The 19,979-nt window shown below is 43.6% G+C and overlaps 1 protein-coding gene across 1 annotated transcript in view; it reads left to right on the top strand.

The window, feature by feature from the left end:
- LOC129701435 (matrix metalloproteinase-21-like) overlaps positions 1-19,979 on the top strand; it is a 35,578-nt gene that overhangs the window by 492 nt on the left and 15,107 nt on the right. Inside the window, exons 2-4 of the mRNA XM_055642614.1 lie at positions 4,345-5,023; positions 14,133-14,272; positions 19,276-19,417. Coding sequence (XP_055498589.1) covers positions 4,345-5,023; positions 14,133-14,272; positions 19,276-19,417 — 961 coding nt within the window. The remainder of the gene's footprint in view (positions 1-4,344; positions 5,024-14,132; positions 14,273-19,275; positions 19,418-19,979) is intronic.

Raw genomic sequence — 19,979 nt, 5'->3', positions numbered from 1 at the left:
TCGGCCCCACCGACTCCATGCTGACTACCAAGGGCCCTTTACATGTATGGTATTGGGGATCAGGCAGGGGGTTGAAATTGTACTGCAATAGGCGAACAAAATCAAAAGTTTATGCCCGATAGTTGTTTGTTTGCAATCGGTTCATAATGGCTGTCAAGTTTTAGGTGATCTCTTCCCATTTCCTAACACTTTTGAATCTTACTTTACAATTTATTTTGATCCCCTATGGATTTTGGATGCAGATTTCAGAGTTGTAATTCACGTTCTGGGAAACCCAGCAAACTCTGGGCCGCGGGGCTCCTTCTCCCGCAGATATCCAGGTTCGTTTACCTGATTATTGGTCACCCATTGGTATGACAGCCACTGGCAAGCTGCTCACGCTATCACACCTGACAGTTCCCTCGCCCCAAAGGCACATCACGGAAACCATTTGACAAGGAACGACAAATAGGCAGGCAGGCAATCTCTTCTTCTTGGGATATAGTCACTGTGAGCACCCTTTTGCCCATATTACATCTAATATTTGTTTGGCCTGACTTAACGAGTATAAACCCCAACATCACAACAAAAATGGATTCCCTGTCATTTATGACAAACACCTCCAAGAGATGATCTAATTTCAATAATTGTGGGATTGCAAGTCGTTTAAGGAAACCTTTCTCATAGTTTGAACCTCTATGTATCGGTGTCATTTAGTTAATATATCTTTTCCGAGGTGAATAAATCAATCCCGAAGTGCAGTATCCTCAAACTAAGCAAAGTACTTCAGAATAAGAGCTCCTTAAAGCTGCATCCATGTCCTACAGAGATGCTGTCTGACCCATTGAGTGACTCCAGCATTTTGTGTTCTACACAGGATTCCAGCAACTGCAGAACATTGTGTGGCCATCCAGACTTGCTTGATTCAGTACCAGCTTAGATGGAGCAATTACCCAATAAACTAGAGATCAATCCATGAGTTGATCGATAAGACTCCAGTGACATTGACATGCTGAATTAATTATTCAAGGTTTAAAAAAACAACTTCTATTTGGGTTCAGAAGGGAATCCTTCTGTAGCAATCGAGTCTGCTGTACCTTTTTTTTTATATATCAGGCAAGCTCATCCTCCCTGGCTGAAGAATAACTTCTATGATGGGAAGAATCTGAGAAAAATCCAAAATGTACAACGGTTGCAATTGCTTCAGCCGAGCTGTCACTTTCCCTTGCTGGTCTCTGATATCTTTGAGAAGGTGTTGCTCCTTTGCATGGAACTCCCTCCTCCCAACAGCTGTTTACCTGTCCACTACCAGTCTCGATTGGTGTGGAACAATTAAGTGGCTTGCCATGGCCATTTCTGAGGATCACATATTAGCCTAGCTGGCTATCGGCTAGAATGGCTCGAATAACCCTAATGCAGGGCATGAATGACAGGATTCCTTCCTTCAAAGGAGAGATCAATTTCTACAACAATTCCCTGGCTTTACAGTCACCATTGTCAGCAGCTGCCTTTACTCGAGATTAACATGAATTAAAAAACACCAGCTGCAGGTTTGAACAATGCCTCCATATTATTTTGAAAACATGGTCCATTAAATCACCAATTGTGCCACCTTACCTTATGAGCATGAGATAGTAGTTGAAGCTTTTTCATGCCTAAGATCAAAGGACTTAATATGGAATTCTACAACTTTGGAAAACTTGCTTTTTCTTTGTGCTTGTCCCAGAACTGACAACTTTTACCTGCCATCTTTCAGCTCAGTTTTTCTCTTGCTTTGCTTTGTTTACATAGCATGTATCGCAGGGCATGTTCCCACAGACTTACCATAAGCAACACGTTACACGGACAAAGAAACAATGTGAAGATAGACACATAAAGCTGGAGTCACTCAGTGGGTCAGACAGCATCTCTGGAGGAAAGGAATAGGTGACATTTCGGGTCAAGAACAATCTGACTTTGACAGCCCATTTAATGTCACAATAGTCACCCTCAGTCAATGCATCAGAAATATCCCAATTATTCCACCCATCACTTCCTCCCAACCTGCTCCACCACATAAACTAACTTGTTTCCTTCTTTCCCAATTTCAATGAAGGTTATTTGCCTTGAAAAGTTAACTGTTTGACTGTTTCTATCATTTTGCCGATTTAATTTAGGATTGATAGGTTTATGTGGGATCTGGATGATAAAGGCTATGGAACTGAAACATGCAAATTAGGTCAGCCTCACAATAATTAGTGAGAGCCTTTATAACTGAAGACCTTTCTTCTTGAGCATAAAGGGGAAGGAGAAGTTATTTGGAATTATATGTTTAAGAAGGAACTGCAGATGCTGGAAAATCAAAGGTAGACAAAAATGCTGGAGAAACTCAGCGGGTGAGGCAGCATCTATGGAGTGAAGGAAATAGGCAACGTTTCGGGTCAAGACCCATATCAACACCTTTGAAAATCAGGGATAACCTCAGTGGTTTCCCTGTGGACTAACTAGGACACATAGTAGCCACAAGACATGATTTGTAAACGGGTTGTGTTAGGTTTCAGATTGATGGTACGCTTGGCCTCATTCATGAGTAATCTCCACCCTTTCCCCTTGCAACCAAAGTTGCACAGAAATAGAAAGACACAAAAAGCTGGAGTAACTCAGCGGGACAGGCAGCAACTCTTGAGAGAAGGAATGGGTGACGTTTCGGGCCGAGACCCATTTTCAGACAGAAATTTCATGCACAGAAATAGAGTTTGGTCACCTCAGGAAGAGACATGTACTTCCTCTATTTGTCAGGAAGAGAGATGTACTGCAGGCATAACAACCCATGGACATTCTCCTGGACTATGATGAGAAGTCTCTGCTGAGCGGGAGGTAGCTTGGGATAACTGCTCAGAGAGAAACTTCATGTAATTCAGAGAAGCCTACAATATGTGGGTCCTCGTGTGCTCTGTGCCATCCTCTGGACTGAGAGGGGAAAGTCTTAATGCTTTTTCCCTGAAGTGACTTTCCCAGCGTGGCTTTGTACCACAAACTAATTAGTTAGTTGGTTTCAGTTTAGTTTATTGTCACATGTACCGAGGTACTGTGAGAAGCTTTTTGTTGCCTGCTATCCAGTCAGCAGAAAGACAATACATGATTACAATCGAGCCATTTGCAGTAACTATGAGGCAACATAAATCAGTGGCAGGCAGCTTGGAATTATCTTGAGACAAGAAAGTTGGGAGTTACAGCGATCCTGACTTCAACTGTGAGAACAATCCAAGCAAGGGCAGCACAGTGGTGCAGCTGGAAGTGCCACTGCCTCATTCTAGTGTCAGAAACACAGGTTCAATCCTAACCTCAGGTGCTGTCTGTCTATATGGAGTTTGTACATCCTTCCAGTAATCACGTGCGTTTCCTCCATCTGCTCCGCTTTCCACACACATCCCAAAGACATATGGGTTTTAGGTTAATTGGCCTCTCCAAATTGCCCCTAGTGGAGAAAAGGAATAGGTGACGTTTCTTCAGACCCGACTCGTAAAGTCACCTATTCCTTTTCTCCAGAGATGCAGTTCATAGAAACATAGAAACATAGAAATTAGGTGCAGGAGTAGGCCATTCGGCCCTTCGAGCCTGCACCGCCATTCAATATGATCATGGCTGATCATCCAACTCAGTATCCTGTGCCTGCCTTCTCTCCATACCCTCTGATCCCCTTAGCCACAAGGGCCACATCTAACTCCCTCTTAAATATAGCCAATGCACTGGCCTCAACTACCCTCTGTGGCAGAGAGTTCCAGAGATTCACCACTCTCTGTGTGAAAAAGGTTCTTCTCATCTCGGTTTTAAAGGATTTCCCCCTATCCTTAAGCTGTGACCCCTTGTCCTTCTTCCCCAACATCGGGAGCAATCTTCCTGCACTCGTAAAGAATTTTGTAAGTTTCTATAAGATCCCCTCTCAATCTCCTAAATTCTAGAGAGTTAAAACCAAGTCTTCCAGTCTTTCTTCATAAGACAGACATACAACCTTCTCTGCACTCCCTCTATGGCAATAATCCTTCCCCAGATTTGGAGACAAAAACTGTATGCAATACTCAAGGTGTGGTCTCACCAAGACCCTGTACAACTGCAGTAGAACCTTCCTGCTCCTATACTCAAATCTTTCCTACCGTTCCTTCCTACACATATGTCATGTAGAATTTTAATGATGGTTCATATGGAATTATCTGCCCTAATCCTGTGTTTCACATAAGTAGAACGCATGCCGGGAATTCCAGTGCGCAGTTCAACCTGCCCTGTACTAACAAGGGTTACCTTTGTCTTGGCACTCTTTCCCCATCAGTTTGTTCAAGCACAATCTAGAGAGTTAAACGTCACTAACTCGAAAAACTTTCCCTGCAGGAATATTTGAAAAAGTTTGGTTGGGGCCAGCCGGTGGATTGGGAAAACCAAGACACTGGTACGGACGATGACCCTAAAGAGGAGAACTCTGTTCCAGATGAAGTGCCTCAGATTATGACTGAAGGAATTTCTGGAGAGACTGTCACGGTAAAAACTCCGAAAGAGTCCACCGAAAAGGCCTCTTACCTTCAGAACCTGAAGGAGTTCCAGGAAGCTAATGGACTGAATCCCACTGGCGTCCTTGACAATGCCACCCTTGTGGTGATGAACCTGCCTCGCTGTGGTGTCCCCGATAAAACGCTGTTGGAAAACAGCTCCCTGCACAACGCCACCTCACGCAACGAGTCTACCTACAGTAGTTTGGAGAGCACCCGGCCTACCTCTGAGCAAGGGGCCGCCAGGAAGAAGCGTTTCCTCGCCAATCTGATGGGGCGTTCCAGACAGAAAAGGGATGGCCTGGATGCCCTGGGAGGAGCGACCACCAGCATGGGCTTCTCAAAGCGAAAGCTGAAATGGCGCCTCATGGACGAAGCGTTCACCATCCAAATGAGCATCGAGCAGCAGAAAAATATCCTGGGCCTGGCTTTCCGAATGTGGAGCGAGGTGACTCCACTGGAGTTCGAGGAAGACCTTGTTTCTCTTCCCTCCGACATTGACATCAAACTGGGCTTCGGAACAGGTAAAAAGTAACTCCCACACAGGGGAACACACGCGTGTATGTTCTAAATGGTGTAGGAAGGAACTGCAGATGCTGGTTTAAATCGAAGATAGACACAAAATGCTGGAGCAACACAGCGGGGCAGGCAGCATCTCTGGAGAGAAGGAATGGGTAATGTTTCAGGTCGAGCCTCTTCTTCGGGCTCCATTTCTGGTCAACACCCTTCTTCTAAATGGTGTCCCTGATTAAACCAGTGGCCTGTGAATCAGGGTGCCAACATGGGAACTGGAAGAAGGGTGAGAGTGCCTGGGCTACAAAATGGAGTACCAATAAGAGCTCGCTCCACCGCCTGCCCCTGCCTCCTCCCTTCCCTTAAATGAACAGCTTCTACCAACTGCCCACTGAACTTTTATATTGTCACTAAAGTGTGGATTTGTTCCCAGTAGATCAGATGCTGGTGGACTTTGGGCATTGTTGATCTTTGGTGTATGATATTATGGTACCAAAGATAGACGCTAAATTCTGGAGTAACTCAGCGGGACAGGCAGCATCTCTGGAGAGAAGGAATGGGTGACATTTTGGGTCGAGACCCTTCTCAACCCGAAACATCACCCATTCCTTCTCCCCAAAGATGCTGCTTGTCCCACTGAGTTACTCCAGCATTTTGTGTCTATTTTCAGTTTAAACCAGCATCTGCAGTCCCTTGCTACAGTTATGGTACCAGTTTGCATTGGCAAATGGAGAAATGTTTGATTACAATGACATGGGAATCGTCAGTATGTAATTTAATGCAGTCATAAAGGTGCTGCTCTACAATGAGTGAGTGCATTAGATGGAATTCGAGCCTTGCGTTCATGTTTAGGCATGGACTAGGCCACTGGTCGATTCACCTCAGCCCCATTGAGCTTGTTGGACTTTGTCTAAGGAACTGATGCACTACAATGTTGAGAACTACATTCTACACTCTGCATCTTCTCCTTTTCCCTCTCTAGTGTTTGATCTTATTGTATCTATGTATGGTCTGTCTGATCTGTTTGGATAACTTGCAAAACAAAGCTTTTCACTGTACCTCGCTATATGTGACAACAGTAAACCTAAACATAAGTTCTTCAGCTCCACCTATGTTTTTTGATTGAAACTGGAATTCAGTGATTTCTGTTGCACACAAACATTTGCTTATCTAATGCGAATTTAAAACAAAGAGAACTAAATGCTCCTGCCTGTAAAATCTCCTGTCAGCTGACCAAAGAAATATTCAGTTCAGTTCAGTTCAGTAGTTTATTGTCATGGGTACCGAGGTACAGTGAAAAGCTTTTTGTTGCATGCCAACCAGTCAGCAGAAAGACAATACATGATTACAATCGAGCCATTTACAGTATATAGATACATGAAAAGGGAATAGAATTTAGTGCAAGGTAAAACCAGTAAATTCTGGTCAAGGATAGTCCGAGGGACATCAAAGAGATAGATAGTAGTTCAGCACTGCTCTCTTTGAGGAAGTATGTGGCAATAACAGGGAGCTGCAAAGAACGTACAGATCTGTACTTTGCTCCTGCTCACTGCTGCCTCCTCCATCCTTGCTTCATCTCACCCTACAATGACATCCTACCACTACTTATCATTCTCGAATGATGCACCAGCTTCCTCTGAAGTGATATTCGCACTATTTGCATCAAATTCTCTGGTTGGAGTGAGATCCATATTCTAACAACTGTTTGGACAAAAATAAATTGGATTTGTTTTGCCTGATTTGTACGTATTGCCCTGGCCTTAGTCCCACCCACATCTGGGGCCATTTTCTTGGCCTTCTTTAACTAAGCTCTTCTTAATATTGAAAACCTTTGGCTGCCAAGACCCAGCATTGATATCCCTGGGGGCATATTAATGATAAATTATGTGTTTTCAATTTCCTATTGTTTTGCTGCTGCTATCATTTCCGTGGCAATGCAGTTAAATGATTCAACTATTTAAAGCTGAGACAAGCCACAGGTCCTTTGACTGCACTGTAACCACAGAACAGAGACTTCAACACTTCCTACACCTTTTCTGAAAAGTGGTGCCAAAATAGTACTAACTGTGAAGTCTGTTTTATAATGTAATACCCTGCTTGCCTGGAGACTGGTTTTGAACCTGCTTTAAACTATTTTGATGAAGGACCCTTTGCTGGTGAAAAAAGAATGACAACCCATTAGTCTTGGCTCGATTCCAACACAATTTCTCTAGGTGTAAATCCAGGGTCTAATCCACTGCCCCACCCATTAACTCTAATTTGGCACACGATACATTCTTCTCCTCTGGCAATTTCCCAAAATGTAATGGCGGTGTAAGAATTCTTTGGATTGTAGTCAAATAAGGATATAAATAGCAACTGAAACAACATTATGATGCATAATAATAATAATTGTGTTCTGATAATAGTCTTGTGGCTAACAATTGTCCATCAGACACCAGATATCGGTATTTGTTACAATCTTTATAAAAAAAGATACCAGGTCATTTAGCTTGGATTCACCTGACCTACAGTCTGAAATTTGCGAGCAGATTACTGACCTGAAATAGATCCCAGTTATTTACTCTCAGCAACAAAGACTGGATTCCCAAGGGGACTATTCGGACACTGACTTTAAAGTGACAGCCTCAATTAGCAGTTAAACAAGCTCCTGGAGCGACATTACAGGTAATTAACTCTTGCCTAATATTTTGTCTTTTTGTGTTAGAAAGATTATTCAAAAAAAAATTAATTTGGTCTTAAAGAATGAGTATTGCTACGAAAGCCATGTCTAATATCGGAAGCAAATTTGTTAAAATATATTGTCCAAGTGCACGTCACAAAGGATATTGAAATAAAACTTTCCTCTAAATCAGTATCATTGAATAATGTCAAGTTATTTTAGATTTCCAGCCCACGAGAATTTTTGAGTGTAAGTTTCAAGTATTCTGTTTATAATTACAGAGAGATAGACCCCATTGAATTCATGCCAACCACCATTTTTACACTAATCCTACCCAAACTCATTTTATTGCCAACACATTTTAGTTTAGTTTAGTTTTGAGATACAGCGCAGAAACAGGCCCTTCAGCCCAGCGGGTCCGTACCGACTACTAACACTATCCTACAATTAGGGACAATTTACATTCATACCAGCCCAATTAACCTACAAACCTGTATGTCCTTGGGGGTGTGGGAGGAAATCAAAGATCTCAGCGAAAACCCACACAGGTCACGGGGAGAAAGTACAAACTCCGTACAGATAAGCACCGGTAGTCAGGATTGAACCCGGGTCTCTGGTGCTGTAAGGCAGTAGATCTACTGCTATGCCACTGTGCCGCCCAAGTCCCTCTAGATGTCCAATCACTCCCCCTAGATTCTACCACCCACCTATGCCCTAGGGCAAATTTACAGTTCAGATGTAACCAGCCAACTCACTCATCTTTGCGATGTGCAAGGCAAAACCCCAGAGGAGAGAACATGCAAACTCCACCAAACAGCATTCAAGGTCAGGATTGTGGACGGTGAGGCAGCAGCTCGACTAGATGCCCCAATATTAAGAGCTGTTAATGTTGCGCAAGGATCGTGTTTAATTGCTAATCAAGTCTGTCTCTTTGAAGCACCCCTCATAGAAATAGATAAGTGGCTTAAAAATATATGCTATCGTATATAGGAAAGAAATGATGTGAAGGATTTTTAAAGGAATCTTTCATCATCCCTGCACTACCCAAACAGTTCACAACTGATGAATTGCTTCCGATGTGTAGCAGCTGTGTGCTGGAGCAAATGCAGCAAATAATATGTCCAGAAAGCGATCATAAATGGAACTGGGATAAATGACCAGGCAGTGTGACTTTAACTTCGGTGCACGATAGATAAATAATGCAAGGACACTAGGCTGAACCTATCATTATTCTTCATATAGTGCTGTAGGAATTATTATGTTCATCTGAGGGAAAAGATGGCGGCTGGTATTGCCATGGTTTCTTCAGAGCTTCAGCTCCTGCGGACAGCACAGGTGTCTCCGCCCAGGTTTTACTGATGTTGGGCACAGAGCTAACTCTGGAAGCAAGGTGCCATCTTTCACTTGTGCCTGCAATCCTCAACTAAAGTCTGTTCTGCAGTTTAAATCACTGGAGGTGATGTGAAAAGATAAAAGGCCATAAGAAAGAAAATAGGAGCAGGGAAATATGAGAGAGAGCATACTTTTAGAATGGATTTGACTCCACCTTACAGACCTTTTGAGGCATAGAGTTCGCAAAGCATTGTATGTTACATGACTGATAGTTACTGACAAATCTTGTAAGCCTATATTATTGAAGAATATGGGCCAGGTTAACTCCTTCAATGCCACAGCCTCATTTGCATGTTTTTGTTCTATTTTATTAACTGCACACTCTCTGATGTTGACCCCTTTACATGCTTTTGCATTTTAAGCAGCTTCCTTGAACGGCTGAAATTTGGCAAACAGGCATCAGCAGTGAAATGTAGATGCAAGGAACTGCAGATGGTGGTTTACTAAAAAAAAAGGCAGAAAATGCTGGAATAATTCAATGGGTCAGGCAGCATTTCTCGAGAACATGGATAGGTGACGCTTTACATCCTTACATTGGCTCCCTGTATGTCAGAGAATTGATTTCAAAATCCTGCTGCTCACCTATAAATCACTACATGGTTTAGGACCAAAGTATATCACTGACATGCTTCCACTATATAAGCCTTAACAGATCTAACAGATCTTCTGAAACCAATCTGTTAGTGATTCCCAGAGTAAATACAGAACATGGGAAAGCAGGATTTAGTTACTATGCAACAAATAGCTGAAAAATCTTCCTGAAGATTTAAGACTTGCCTCAACTTTGACCACTTTTAAAACAAGACTGAAAACTTTTATGTTTACTTTAGCTTTCAGCTAAATCTTAACTACATTGCACTTTTAACATTTGCACTTTTTATAATGCATTTTTAATTTTGCTTTGCTTTTCTTTTAATTCTTCTATTTTATTTCATTTTATTATTTCATTTCATTGTATGACATGTTTTTATGTGAAGCACTTTGAGTCTGCCTCGTGTATGAAATGTGCTATATAAATAAAGTTGCCTTGCCTTGCCTTGCCTTTGGGTCGGGACCCTTCTTCAGACTGATTGGTGAGGAGGAGGTGGGGGGAGGGGGGTAGAAACCTGAAAGAGAGAGGGGCAGGACAAAGACTGGCAGGGAATACATTGAAATAGGTGAGGGTTTTCTTTCATAGGCAGATGGTGGAGAAAGGCCAGAGATGAAACGACAGAAGGTGTGAGGCACAAGATTTGAATTGTGAAGCATCCGGGTGGAATGTAGTTGGGAGATGGAGATGAGAAATAGGTGTGATTCCAGGTGGAGCAGAGGGTGGGGGGGAGTGGGGAGGGGAAGTGAGGGATTTAGAGGAAGAAGGGGGAGAGGCGGGGGTGGGGTTGCAGCTCACTAAAATTGAAGAATTTAATGAAAATTGAAGAATTTCATACCATTCGATTGCAAGCTGCCAAAGTGGAACATGAGATGCTGTTCCTCCAGTTTGCATGTGGCCTCACACTGCCAATGGAGGAGGCCCAGTACAAAATGGTCAGTATGGGAATGGGAAGAGGAGTTGAACTGGTTAGCATCCCAGAGATTCAGTAGACTTTGGCAGACCAAGAGCAAGCGTTCGGTGAAACAGTCATCGATTCTCGGCTTTGTCTCGCTGATGTACAGGAGGCCACATCGGAAACACCAGATGCAGTAGATGAGCTTCGAGGAGGTGCTGGGCAACCTCTGTCTCACCTGGAAGAGGTCCCTGGATGGTGGTGCCAGATGAGGTATAGGGGCAGGTGTTACATCTCTTGTGGTTGCACGGGGTAGTACCAGGGTTGGAGGTGGTTTGTTTAGGAAAGCAAAGGGTTAACCAAAGAGTTGTGGAGGTGGTGGTCTCTGTAGTAGATGGAAAGGAGTGGGATTGGCAGATGATACTGGTGGTGGGACCAAGTTGGAGTTGACTAAATTGCCAGAGGAAGATGTGTTGGATATCTGGTGAGATGGAAGGTGAGGACCAGGGGAACTCTAACCTTGTTGCATCTACGGGGAGGTGGAGCAAGAGCAGAAGCATGGGGCACAGTCACCGCAGGTGAGCGATCTATCTAGGAGAGCAGGGGGGAAGCAATGAAAGAGGACATCACGGATGTCCTAGATTGGAAAGCCTCTTCTAGGGAGGAGATGCTGCGAAGACCAAGACATTCAGAGTAAGTGATGGCATCTTTGCGAGAGGCAGGGTGGGAGGAAGCATAGTCCTAATAACTGAGGGAGTCAGTAGGTTTGTAATAGACATCATTCAATAGTCTGCTCGCTATAATGGAGACAGCAAGATCAAAAAAGGGAGAGAGGTGTCAGAGATAGTTGGAAGATATTAGCAGTGAACTGTTTCTGGGCACAAATTATACATCAATTATGCATAAATGACATATAACATTCAAAAAGAAAGAAGTTTGTGCAAAAAATATGGCATTAGTGCAAATCATAATTTTTTTTAAAGTAGTCCATGAGGTGGGCCAAGATGTTCTGTTGTTGAGATAGGATTAGAATTATGCAGGTTAGTAGTGGGTTAGTACTTGATGCTTGTAGGAAAGAGCTGTTCCTCAACCTGGTGGTGTGGTGTGTCAGGCTTTTGTACCTCCTGTCTGATGATGATAATGGGAAGAATGCATGACCTAGATGGTTGAGAGTCTTGAAGATAGGTATCGCCTTCTTGAGGTAGCAACTCATGTGGATGCTTTCGATGGAGGGGAGGGTTGTGTCCATGATGGACTGTGTTGTGTCCACCACTTTCACCTCTAAACCTATGGTCTCTAGTTCCTGATTCCAGAGCTCTGGGAAAAAGTCTGTGCCCATTCATCATATTTATAACCCCCGTTATTGTATTTGCCTTTTTAAGATCACACCCCAGCATTCTACACGGAATAAAGTCCCACCCTGCCCAACCCCCTCCTTTTATTCAGTCCCTTAAGTCCTGGCAACATCCTTGTAAATCATTTCTGCACACTTACCAACATATTTTCCATAGTAGTGTGACCGAAACTGAGCACAATACTCCAAGTGTGAACTCACCAGCATCTTGTACAACTGCAGCATAACATCGCAACTTCTGGCCATTCCCTTGTCGCTCTTCTATCTTCTGGGAGAAGCTACAGAAGCTTGAAAGCACGGATGTACATACTTAAGATTAATTGCTTGTACACAAAAATGCTGGAGAAACTCAGCGGCTGCAGCAGCATCTATGGAGTGAAGGAAATAGGCAACGTTTTGGGCCGAAACCCCCATCAGTCTGAAGAAAGGTTTCGGCCCAAAACGTTGCCTATTTCCTTCGCTCCATAGATGCTGCTGCAGCCGCTGAGTTTCTCCAGCATTTTTGTGTACCTTCCATTTTCCAGCATCTGCAGTTCCTTCTTAAGTACTAAGATTAATTGCTTCCTCCCTGCAACCCAACTTCTGAATCAATCACCTTTCAACCCAATCCCAGAGGTCCCGCCACTACTCTTACTCTCAACTCCATTCATTCTGTTATCCCATTGTTGAGCTTTAATACTCTTTTACACTTCTTGGGCCTTGCCGAGGCAGCGTGAGGTGTAAATGGAGTCAATGGAAGGGAGGTTGGTTTGTGTGATGGTCAGGGCTGTGTCCACAACTCTTTGCAATTTCTTGCGGTCTTGGATGGAGCTGCTCCCAAACCACGCTGTGATGCATCCCGATAAAATTATTTCAACGGCGCATTTGTAGAAGTTGGTGAGAGTTCTTGGGGACAGGTCGAACGTCCTAAGCCTTCTAAGGAGGTAGAGGCGTTGGTGTGCTTTCTTGGCCATTGGGTCCATATGGGAAAGTAAATTCTCATGCTTCCCTGTGTGGGCTTGTACCACCAACGTATTGGTTAACAGCCGAACACATTAACCGATTGTGCCACAGAGACTAATTTGTTCTTACACTTGGATGATGCAAAACTATAAAGATTGCTAGTTCTGTTTAAGTTCAGGTAGTTTACTGCCCTTGCTCAGCACTCCTCACTTGGCCTATGCTTTCACTGTCTATTAGAAACATAGAAACATAGAAATTAGGTGCAGGAGTAGGCCATTCGGCCCTTCGAGCCTGCACCGCCATTCAATATGATCATGGCTGATCATCCAACTCAGTATCCTGTACCTGCCTTCTCTCCATACCCCCTGATTCCCTTAGCCACAAGGGCCACATCTAACTCCCTCTTAAATATAGCCAATGAACTGGCCTCAACTACCCTCTGTGGCAGAGAGTTCCAGAGATTCACCACTTTCTGTGTGAAAAAAGTTCTTCTCATCTCGGTTTTAAAGGATTTCCCCCTTATCCTTAAGCTGTGACCCCTTGTCCTGGACTCCCCTAACATCGGGAACAATCTTCCTGCATCTAGCCTGTCCAACCCCTTAAGAATTTTGTAAGTTTCTATAAGATCCCCTCTCAATCTCCTAAATTCTAGAGAGTATAAACCAAGTCTATCCAGTCTTTCCTCATAAGACAGTCCTGCCATCCCAGGAATCAGTCTGGTGAACCGTCTCTGCACTCCCTCTATGGCAATAATGTCCTTCCTCAGATTTGGAGACCAAAACTGTACACAATACTCCAGGTGTGATCTCACCAAGACCCTGTACAACTGCAGTAGAACCTCCCTGCTCCTATACTCAAATCCTTTTGCAATGAAAGCTAACATACTATTCGCTTTCTTTACTGCCTGCTGCACCTGCATGCCTACCTTCAATGACTGGTGTACCATGACACCCAGGTCTCGCTGCATCTCCCCCATTCCCAATCGGCCACCATTTAGATAATAGTCTGCTTTCCCGATTTTGCCACCAAAATGGATAACCTCACATTTATCCACATTATACTGCATCTGCCAAACATTTGCCCACTCACCCAGCCTATCCAAGTCACCTTAGTTCCACATAATAGAAAATTTCTGCAATATTTCATTTATTTCTCTTTGACTTTCAGAATCTAACTCGAGGGATTTCCAGCAGTGTGTGATTATTATTCAGTAGTTGGAAACATTCAGCACGTGGAAGCATCTAGAAACCATGTTCTAATTAGATAGATCTGTGCTTGTGTTCCAGGGCAACACCTCGGCTGTTCGCAGGACTTTGATGGAACGGGACAGATCTTCGCCCATGCCTGGTATTTGGCAGATATCCATTTTGATGACGCGGAACATTTTGTTGTCGCTAACAACGGGCATGGCATTAGTCTCCTTACGGTACTTCAAGTCTTCATCTCCTTCTTGCGTATGGCGTGCACAGCCTAACGTTGCAAGTCAACTTGTTCTATTTGATCTACTTGTTTGTGCACGTCGGGTTGATTGCATTAGTCGAAACAGGGTGGACCACATGAAGGTTGCAATCTTCCACCCCCAAGTCTTCATGGTGACACTGTGACCATGAAAATCTCTCTCTCTCTCTCTCTCTCTCTCTCTCTCTCTCTCTCTCTCTCTCTCTCTCTCTCTCTCTCTCTCTCTCTCTCTCCCCTTCCTCCTTCCTCTTCTTTCTCTCTTCCTCTCTCTCTCTCTCTCTCTCCTCTCTGTCTCTCTCTCTCTCTCTCTCGCTCTCTCTGTCTCTCTGTCTGTCTGTCTGTCTCTGTCTGTCTCTCTCTCTCTCTCTCTCTCTCTCTCTCTCTCTGTCTCTCTCTCTCTCTCTCTCTCTCTCTCTCTCTCTCTGTCTCTCTCTCTCTCTCTCTCTCTCTCTCTCTCTCTCTCTCTCTCTCTCTGTCTCTGTCTCTCTCTCTCTCTCTCTCTCTCTCTTTCTGTCTTTCTCTCTCTCTCTCTCTCTCTCTGTCTCTCTCTCTGTCTCTCTCTCTCTCTGACTGTCTCTCTCTCTCTGTCTGTCTTTGATTCTGTCAGTCTGTGACTCTCGCTCTCTGTCTCTCTCTCGATCTGCCTGTCTCTCTCTCTGTCTCTCTACCTATCTGTCTCTCTGTCTCTCTGTCTCTCTCTCTGCCTGTTTCTCTCTCTCTGTGTCTCTCTGTCTCTCTCTTTCTCTCACATTCTATGGCAATTACTGTTGTACTGCTGACAGCAACTCTTTCTCTTGCTTTCACAACACTATCAAGCAAAGCTATATTTCATATGTGCAATTTTATTACAAAAGATTTATAGGAAATAATTTGAGTTTCATGTCTGCCCCAGTTATCGAGTCATAGTCATACAATGTGGAAACAGGCCCCTCAGCCCAACTTGCCCACACCGACCAACATGTCCCATCTACGCTAGTGCCACCCACCTGCTTTTGCACCATATCCCCCTAAACTTGTCCTATCCATGTACCTGTCTAAGTGTTTCTTAAACATTGTGATATTACCTGCCTCACCAAACCTCCACCAGCAGCTTATTCGATACACACACCAGGTTCCATTAAATCTTTCCCCCCTTACCTTAAAACTATGTCCTAAAACTCGGGTTCTCAATTTCCCGACTCTGGGCAAGAGACTGTGCATTTACCCGATCTCTTCCTCAGCTTTGAAAGAATTGTAAACTTATCTCACTTCACTGTTCTTGTCCCTATGTCCCCTGCTAAGAATATTTCCTTTTAAGTGTATAACATTGGCTCAGTTATTAGAGTTACGGCCTCACAGTTCCAGCACCTCCTGGTACAACCCTGACCTCTAGTGTTGACCGCATGGAGTCTTCATGTTCTTCCTGTGACCACGGGTGTTTCCTCTGGGATACTGCGGAGGATTTGATGGGAATATGTGGAGACCGCAGTGGAACAGCAGGTAGAATGGCTGCCTCACAGCACCAGAGGCCCCACTTCGATCCAGACCTCGGATGTTGATTTAGTTCAGTTTAGTTTATTGTCACGTGTACTGTGGTACAGTGAAAAGCTTTTGTTGTGTGCCAACCAGTCAGCAGAAAGACAATACATAATTACAATCGATCCATTTACAGTGTATAGGTACATGATAAGGGAATAACGTTTAATGCAAGGTAAAGCCAGCAAGACCGATCAAGGATGGTCCGAGGGTCATCAAAGAGGTAGATAGTAGTTCAGTACTGCTCGTGTTATTGGATGTTTGTGGATCTGTGTAGATGTTTTCAAGTTATCCTTGTAGGTTTCCTCCCACATCCCAAAGATTTTTGCAGACTAATTGGCCTCAGTAAAATTGCCCCCAATGTGTAAGGAAGTGGATGAGAGAATGGGATAACAGAATTAGTGTGCTCAGCTGCATGATGGTTTAACTCAATGGGCTGAAGGCTGTTTCCGTGCAGTATCTCAAAACTAAACTAATACGATGGGATCAGAATGTAAATGGGTGTTTAATAGAAAGTGCAGGCTTGGTGTGCTGAAGGAATTGCTTTCTTACTCCTTGATCTTATGACCCATATATTCAACTCCGTTTTGAATGTTACTATTTGGTTACTATTTGCTTAGTGTAATACAGTATTAGCTGTGGTTTACCCATAGATTTGGATTCTCTTTCTGAGTATGGCTTATGGCCAGCCCTGATTCTATCCCTCCACAACTCGCAAGTTTAGTTTAGTTTAATTTAGTTTAGAGATACAGCACAGAAACAGGCCCCTTGGCCCACCAGGTCCACACCGACCAGCAATCCCCACACATTAATATTACCCAACACATTCTAGGAAGATTTTTTTACATTTATACCAAGATAATTAACCTACAAACCTGTACGTCTTTGGAGTGTGGCAGTAAACTGAAGATCTCGGATAAATCCTACATAGGTGATGGGGAGAAAGTACAAACTCCAGATCGAACCCGTGGTCTCTGGCGCTCTATTGCTATGACACTGTGCCACCAAATTTCCAAATTTACAGTACTTCCAAATCTCCATCCATGTAAATACGCTCTTCTAGAGCTTACCCCCCTAGTCTAGTTCAGTAAAAACCACTGACTCAAGCACTGGATTAACTAAACTTTATTTTTAGAATGAACAGCAAATTCCCCTATACGATACCTAAACCACCGTGGGTTCCATCTTGGTCTCTGCCTGGCCAAGCCCTTCAGCCTCATGCAAGCAGACACTGCCCAAAAGGTCATGCAGTCCCAAGCGCCCTTCCATAAGATCGACACCGATCTAAAATGGGGCTACATTTTATAGGTCCACGAACCTTGAGGGGCCGAACTTCGTAGGGGTGGTTCCCTTACAATCCAATCAAACGTATTAAATACAACAATACATTATTGACAGTTCCCCAAACCAATTACAGAGCACCTAAAACAATGTTTCTTGCAGAAGCTGCTGGAAGGAAGCTAATTCACTGAATAATGCAACATTTACCCTGGAACTCAAAACAATTGTGCTAGGGCTCAACACTTTGGCCAATCAACAAACAGCAGGGTAACTGTCTTGCAACATTATTTACATTATGTACAATTATTTTGCAGCAATCCAATCAAACTCATGCATTTACAATACTTTGGATGTCCTCTGCACGAATCTCATACATACTGACACTTGAAGAGATACTCACACATTTCTTATCTGAAACACTGATCTGGGACCTAGACTTCCTGGCACCAGCCAGCAGCCTGTGGCTTCTTATACTGATATACAGACTTGGCCAAAACGTCCTTAGAAACATAGAAACATAGAAAATAGGTGCAGGAGGAGGTCATTTGGCCCTTCGAGCCAGCGCCGTCATTCATTGTCATCATGGCTGATCGTCTCTAATCAATAACCCGTGCCTGCCTTCCCCCCATATCCCTTGATTTCTCCAGCCCCTAGAGCTCTATCTAACTCGCTCTTAAATCCATCCAGTGATTTGGCCTCCACTGTCCTCTGTGGCAGGGAATTCCACAAATTCACAACTCTCTGAGTGAAAAGATTTTTCCCACCTCAGTCTTAAATGGCCTCCCCTTTATTCTAAGACTATTGCCTCTGGTTCTGGACTCACCCAACATTGGGAACATTTTTACTGCATCGTGCTTGTCCAGTCCTTTTAAAATGTTATATGTTTCTATAAGACCTTCTAAACTCCAGTGAATACAAGCCTAGTCTTTTCAATCTTTCCTCATATGACAGTCCCGCCATCCCTGGGATCAATCTCGTGAATCTACGCTGCACTGCCTCAATCACAAGGATGTCCTTCCTCAAATTAGGAGACCAAAACTGTACACAATACTCTAGATGTGGTCTTACCAGAGCCCTATACAGCTGCAGAAGAACCTCTCTACTCCTATACTGAAATCCTCTTGTTATGAAGGCTAACATTCCATTAGCTTTGTCCACTGCCTGCTGTACCTGCACGCCAACTTTCAATGACCGGTGTTCAAGGACACCCATGTCTCGCTGTACCTCCCCCTTACCTAACCTAACCCCATTGAGATAATGCTCTTCCCCCTTGTTTTTGCCACCAAAGTGGTTAACCTTGTAATCCATGAATCCTCTGGTAAATGTTGGTTCTATTCTGGCTCCATTTTGACCAGGATTTACATCCACACCCACACACGGCGCTTCAAATACAGTGGCTGCTTGGAACACCGACAGGGGTGGGTGGTGAAAACAGATGTTTATGATGGATTTTAGATAAAACACATAAACATTCAGCGAATGTCGGGATATGGATCACATACGAGCGGAAATGATTTTAATTTGGCATCATGATCAGCACAGACCAGATGGACAAGGCCTGAGCCTGGTCTATGTTCTATTAGCCAGCTCTATTGAATGTCATCCATCTAGCTCAGGATAAATAGCCTTCTGAATACAATCAGTACTTTCAGATGGAGTTAGAGGGAAGAAAACAGCCAAACAGTTAAAACAAAAATAGTACAGTAGAGACAAAATGATCTTTGATGCTGTAATGTAATATTTGGGGTGAGGTGACTGCCATAAATAGCTCACACTTTTCTCTCATGGTATTTACCATCTGGACCCACCAATTATGTGCAATCCTAGTACTTTTTCACACGAATGTAATAATCGCTGCTTGTTCGAAACCTGCAGGGAGAAATCACAACATTCCTTGAAACTATCAGGCACAGGTTAGCCTGACAGAAAAAGTTACAACCAAACAGCTGGGGTTAGCTCCAAGCAGTAGTGCATGAATCAAGTGCCTTCATATTGTTAATCATCTCTCCGAACCTCCATAAAGCCCAAAGGAAAAGGCACACTGCGCGTTTAAGTGCACTTCATAGAGACACACTCCTCCTTTTAAGTAACCTAAACACATTGCAACTAAGAAAATGATCTCCTTGTTTGTGCTTTGTGTTTACAGACTGCCTTCCTTGCACTCTTCCCTTTTAGGTTGCTGTCCATGAGATTGGCCATGCCCTTGGCTTGCCCCATCTGCTTCGAACAGGCTCAGTTATGCATCCAAATTACAACACACACGGTGAAAACTTGGAACTGGACTGGTTAGACAGGAAGGCTATACAGCGCTTATATGGTAAGTACAGGCACTGGAAGCAGAGATCCTGTTACAATGAAAGTGGACTACTCCTTTCAGCACATTGAGAAATAGAAAGCTGTCTTTATTACTGAAATTGTCTCTATCCTTGCTTTTCAATTAAACTGAGAAACAAATTCTAGCCAGATATAGCAGTGTTTTTTATAATTTTGGGGAGATCATGTGATGGACTCTTCCTCAGTTCTAGACTACAGAGAAATATTTACATATCTGAAGAAGGGTCTCGACCCGAAATGTCACCTATTGTTTTTCTCCAGAGATGCTGCCTGACCCGTTTAGTTACTTCAGCATTTTGTGTCTATCTTCGGTTTAAACCAGCATCTGCTGTTCCTTCCTATATATTTACATCTCACTCCATTCAAAGCGATGATACTGAAGTCAGTGGGTGATGCAATGGGAGCAGCTGATCTGATCAATCCCTGGGAAGCCCAGGCATCCTCAAACCTTTCTGAAATCAATCCTAATGTTTTAAAACGCACGGTGCAATCCTCATAGAGTCACAGTCAGGGAGTCACAAGCACAGAAACAGGTCATTGCCCAT

The sequence above is a fragment of the Leucoraja erinacea genome, chromosome 11, assembly GCF_028641065.1.
Source record: "Leucoraja erinacea ecotype New England chromosome 11, Leri_hhj_1, whole genome shotgun sequence".
NCBI lineage: Eukaryota > Metazoa > Chordata > Chondrichthyes > Rajiformes > Rajidae > Leucoraja > Leucoraja erinaceus.
Note: the sequence above shows the minus strand (reverse complement) of the source record. Positions and strands in the feature narration are given on the sequence as shown.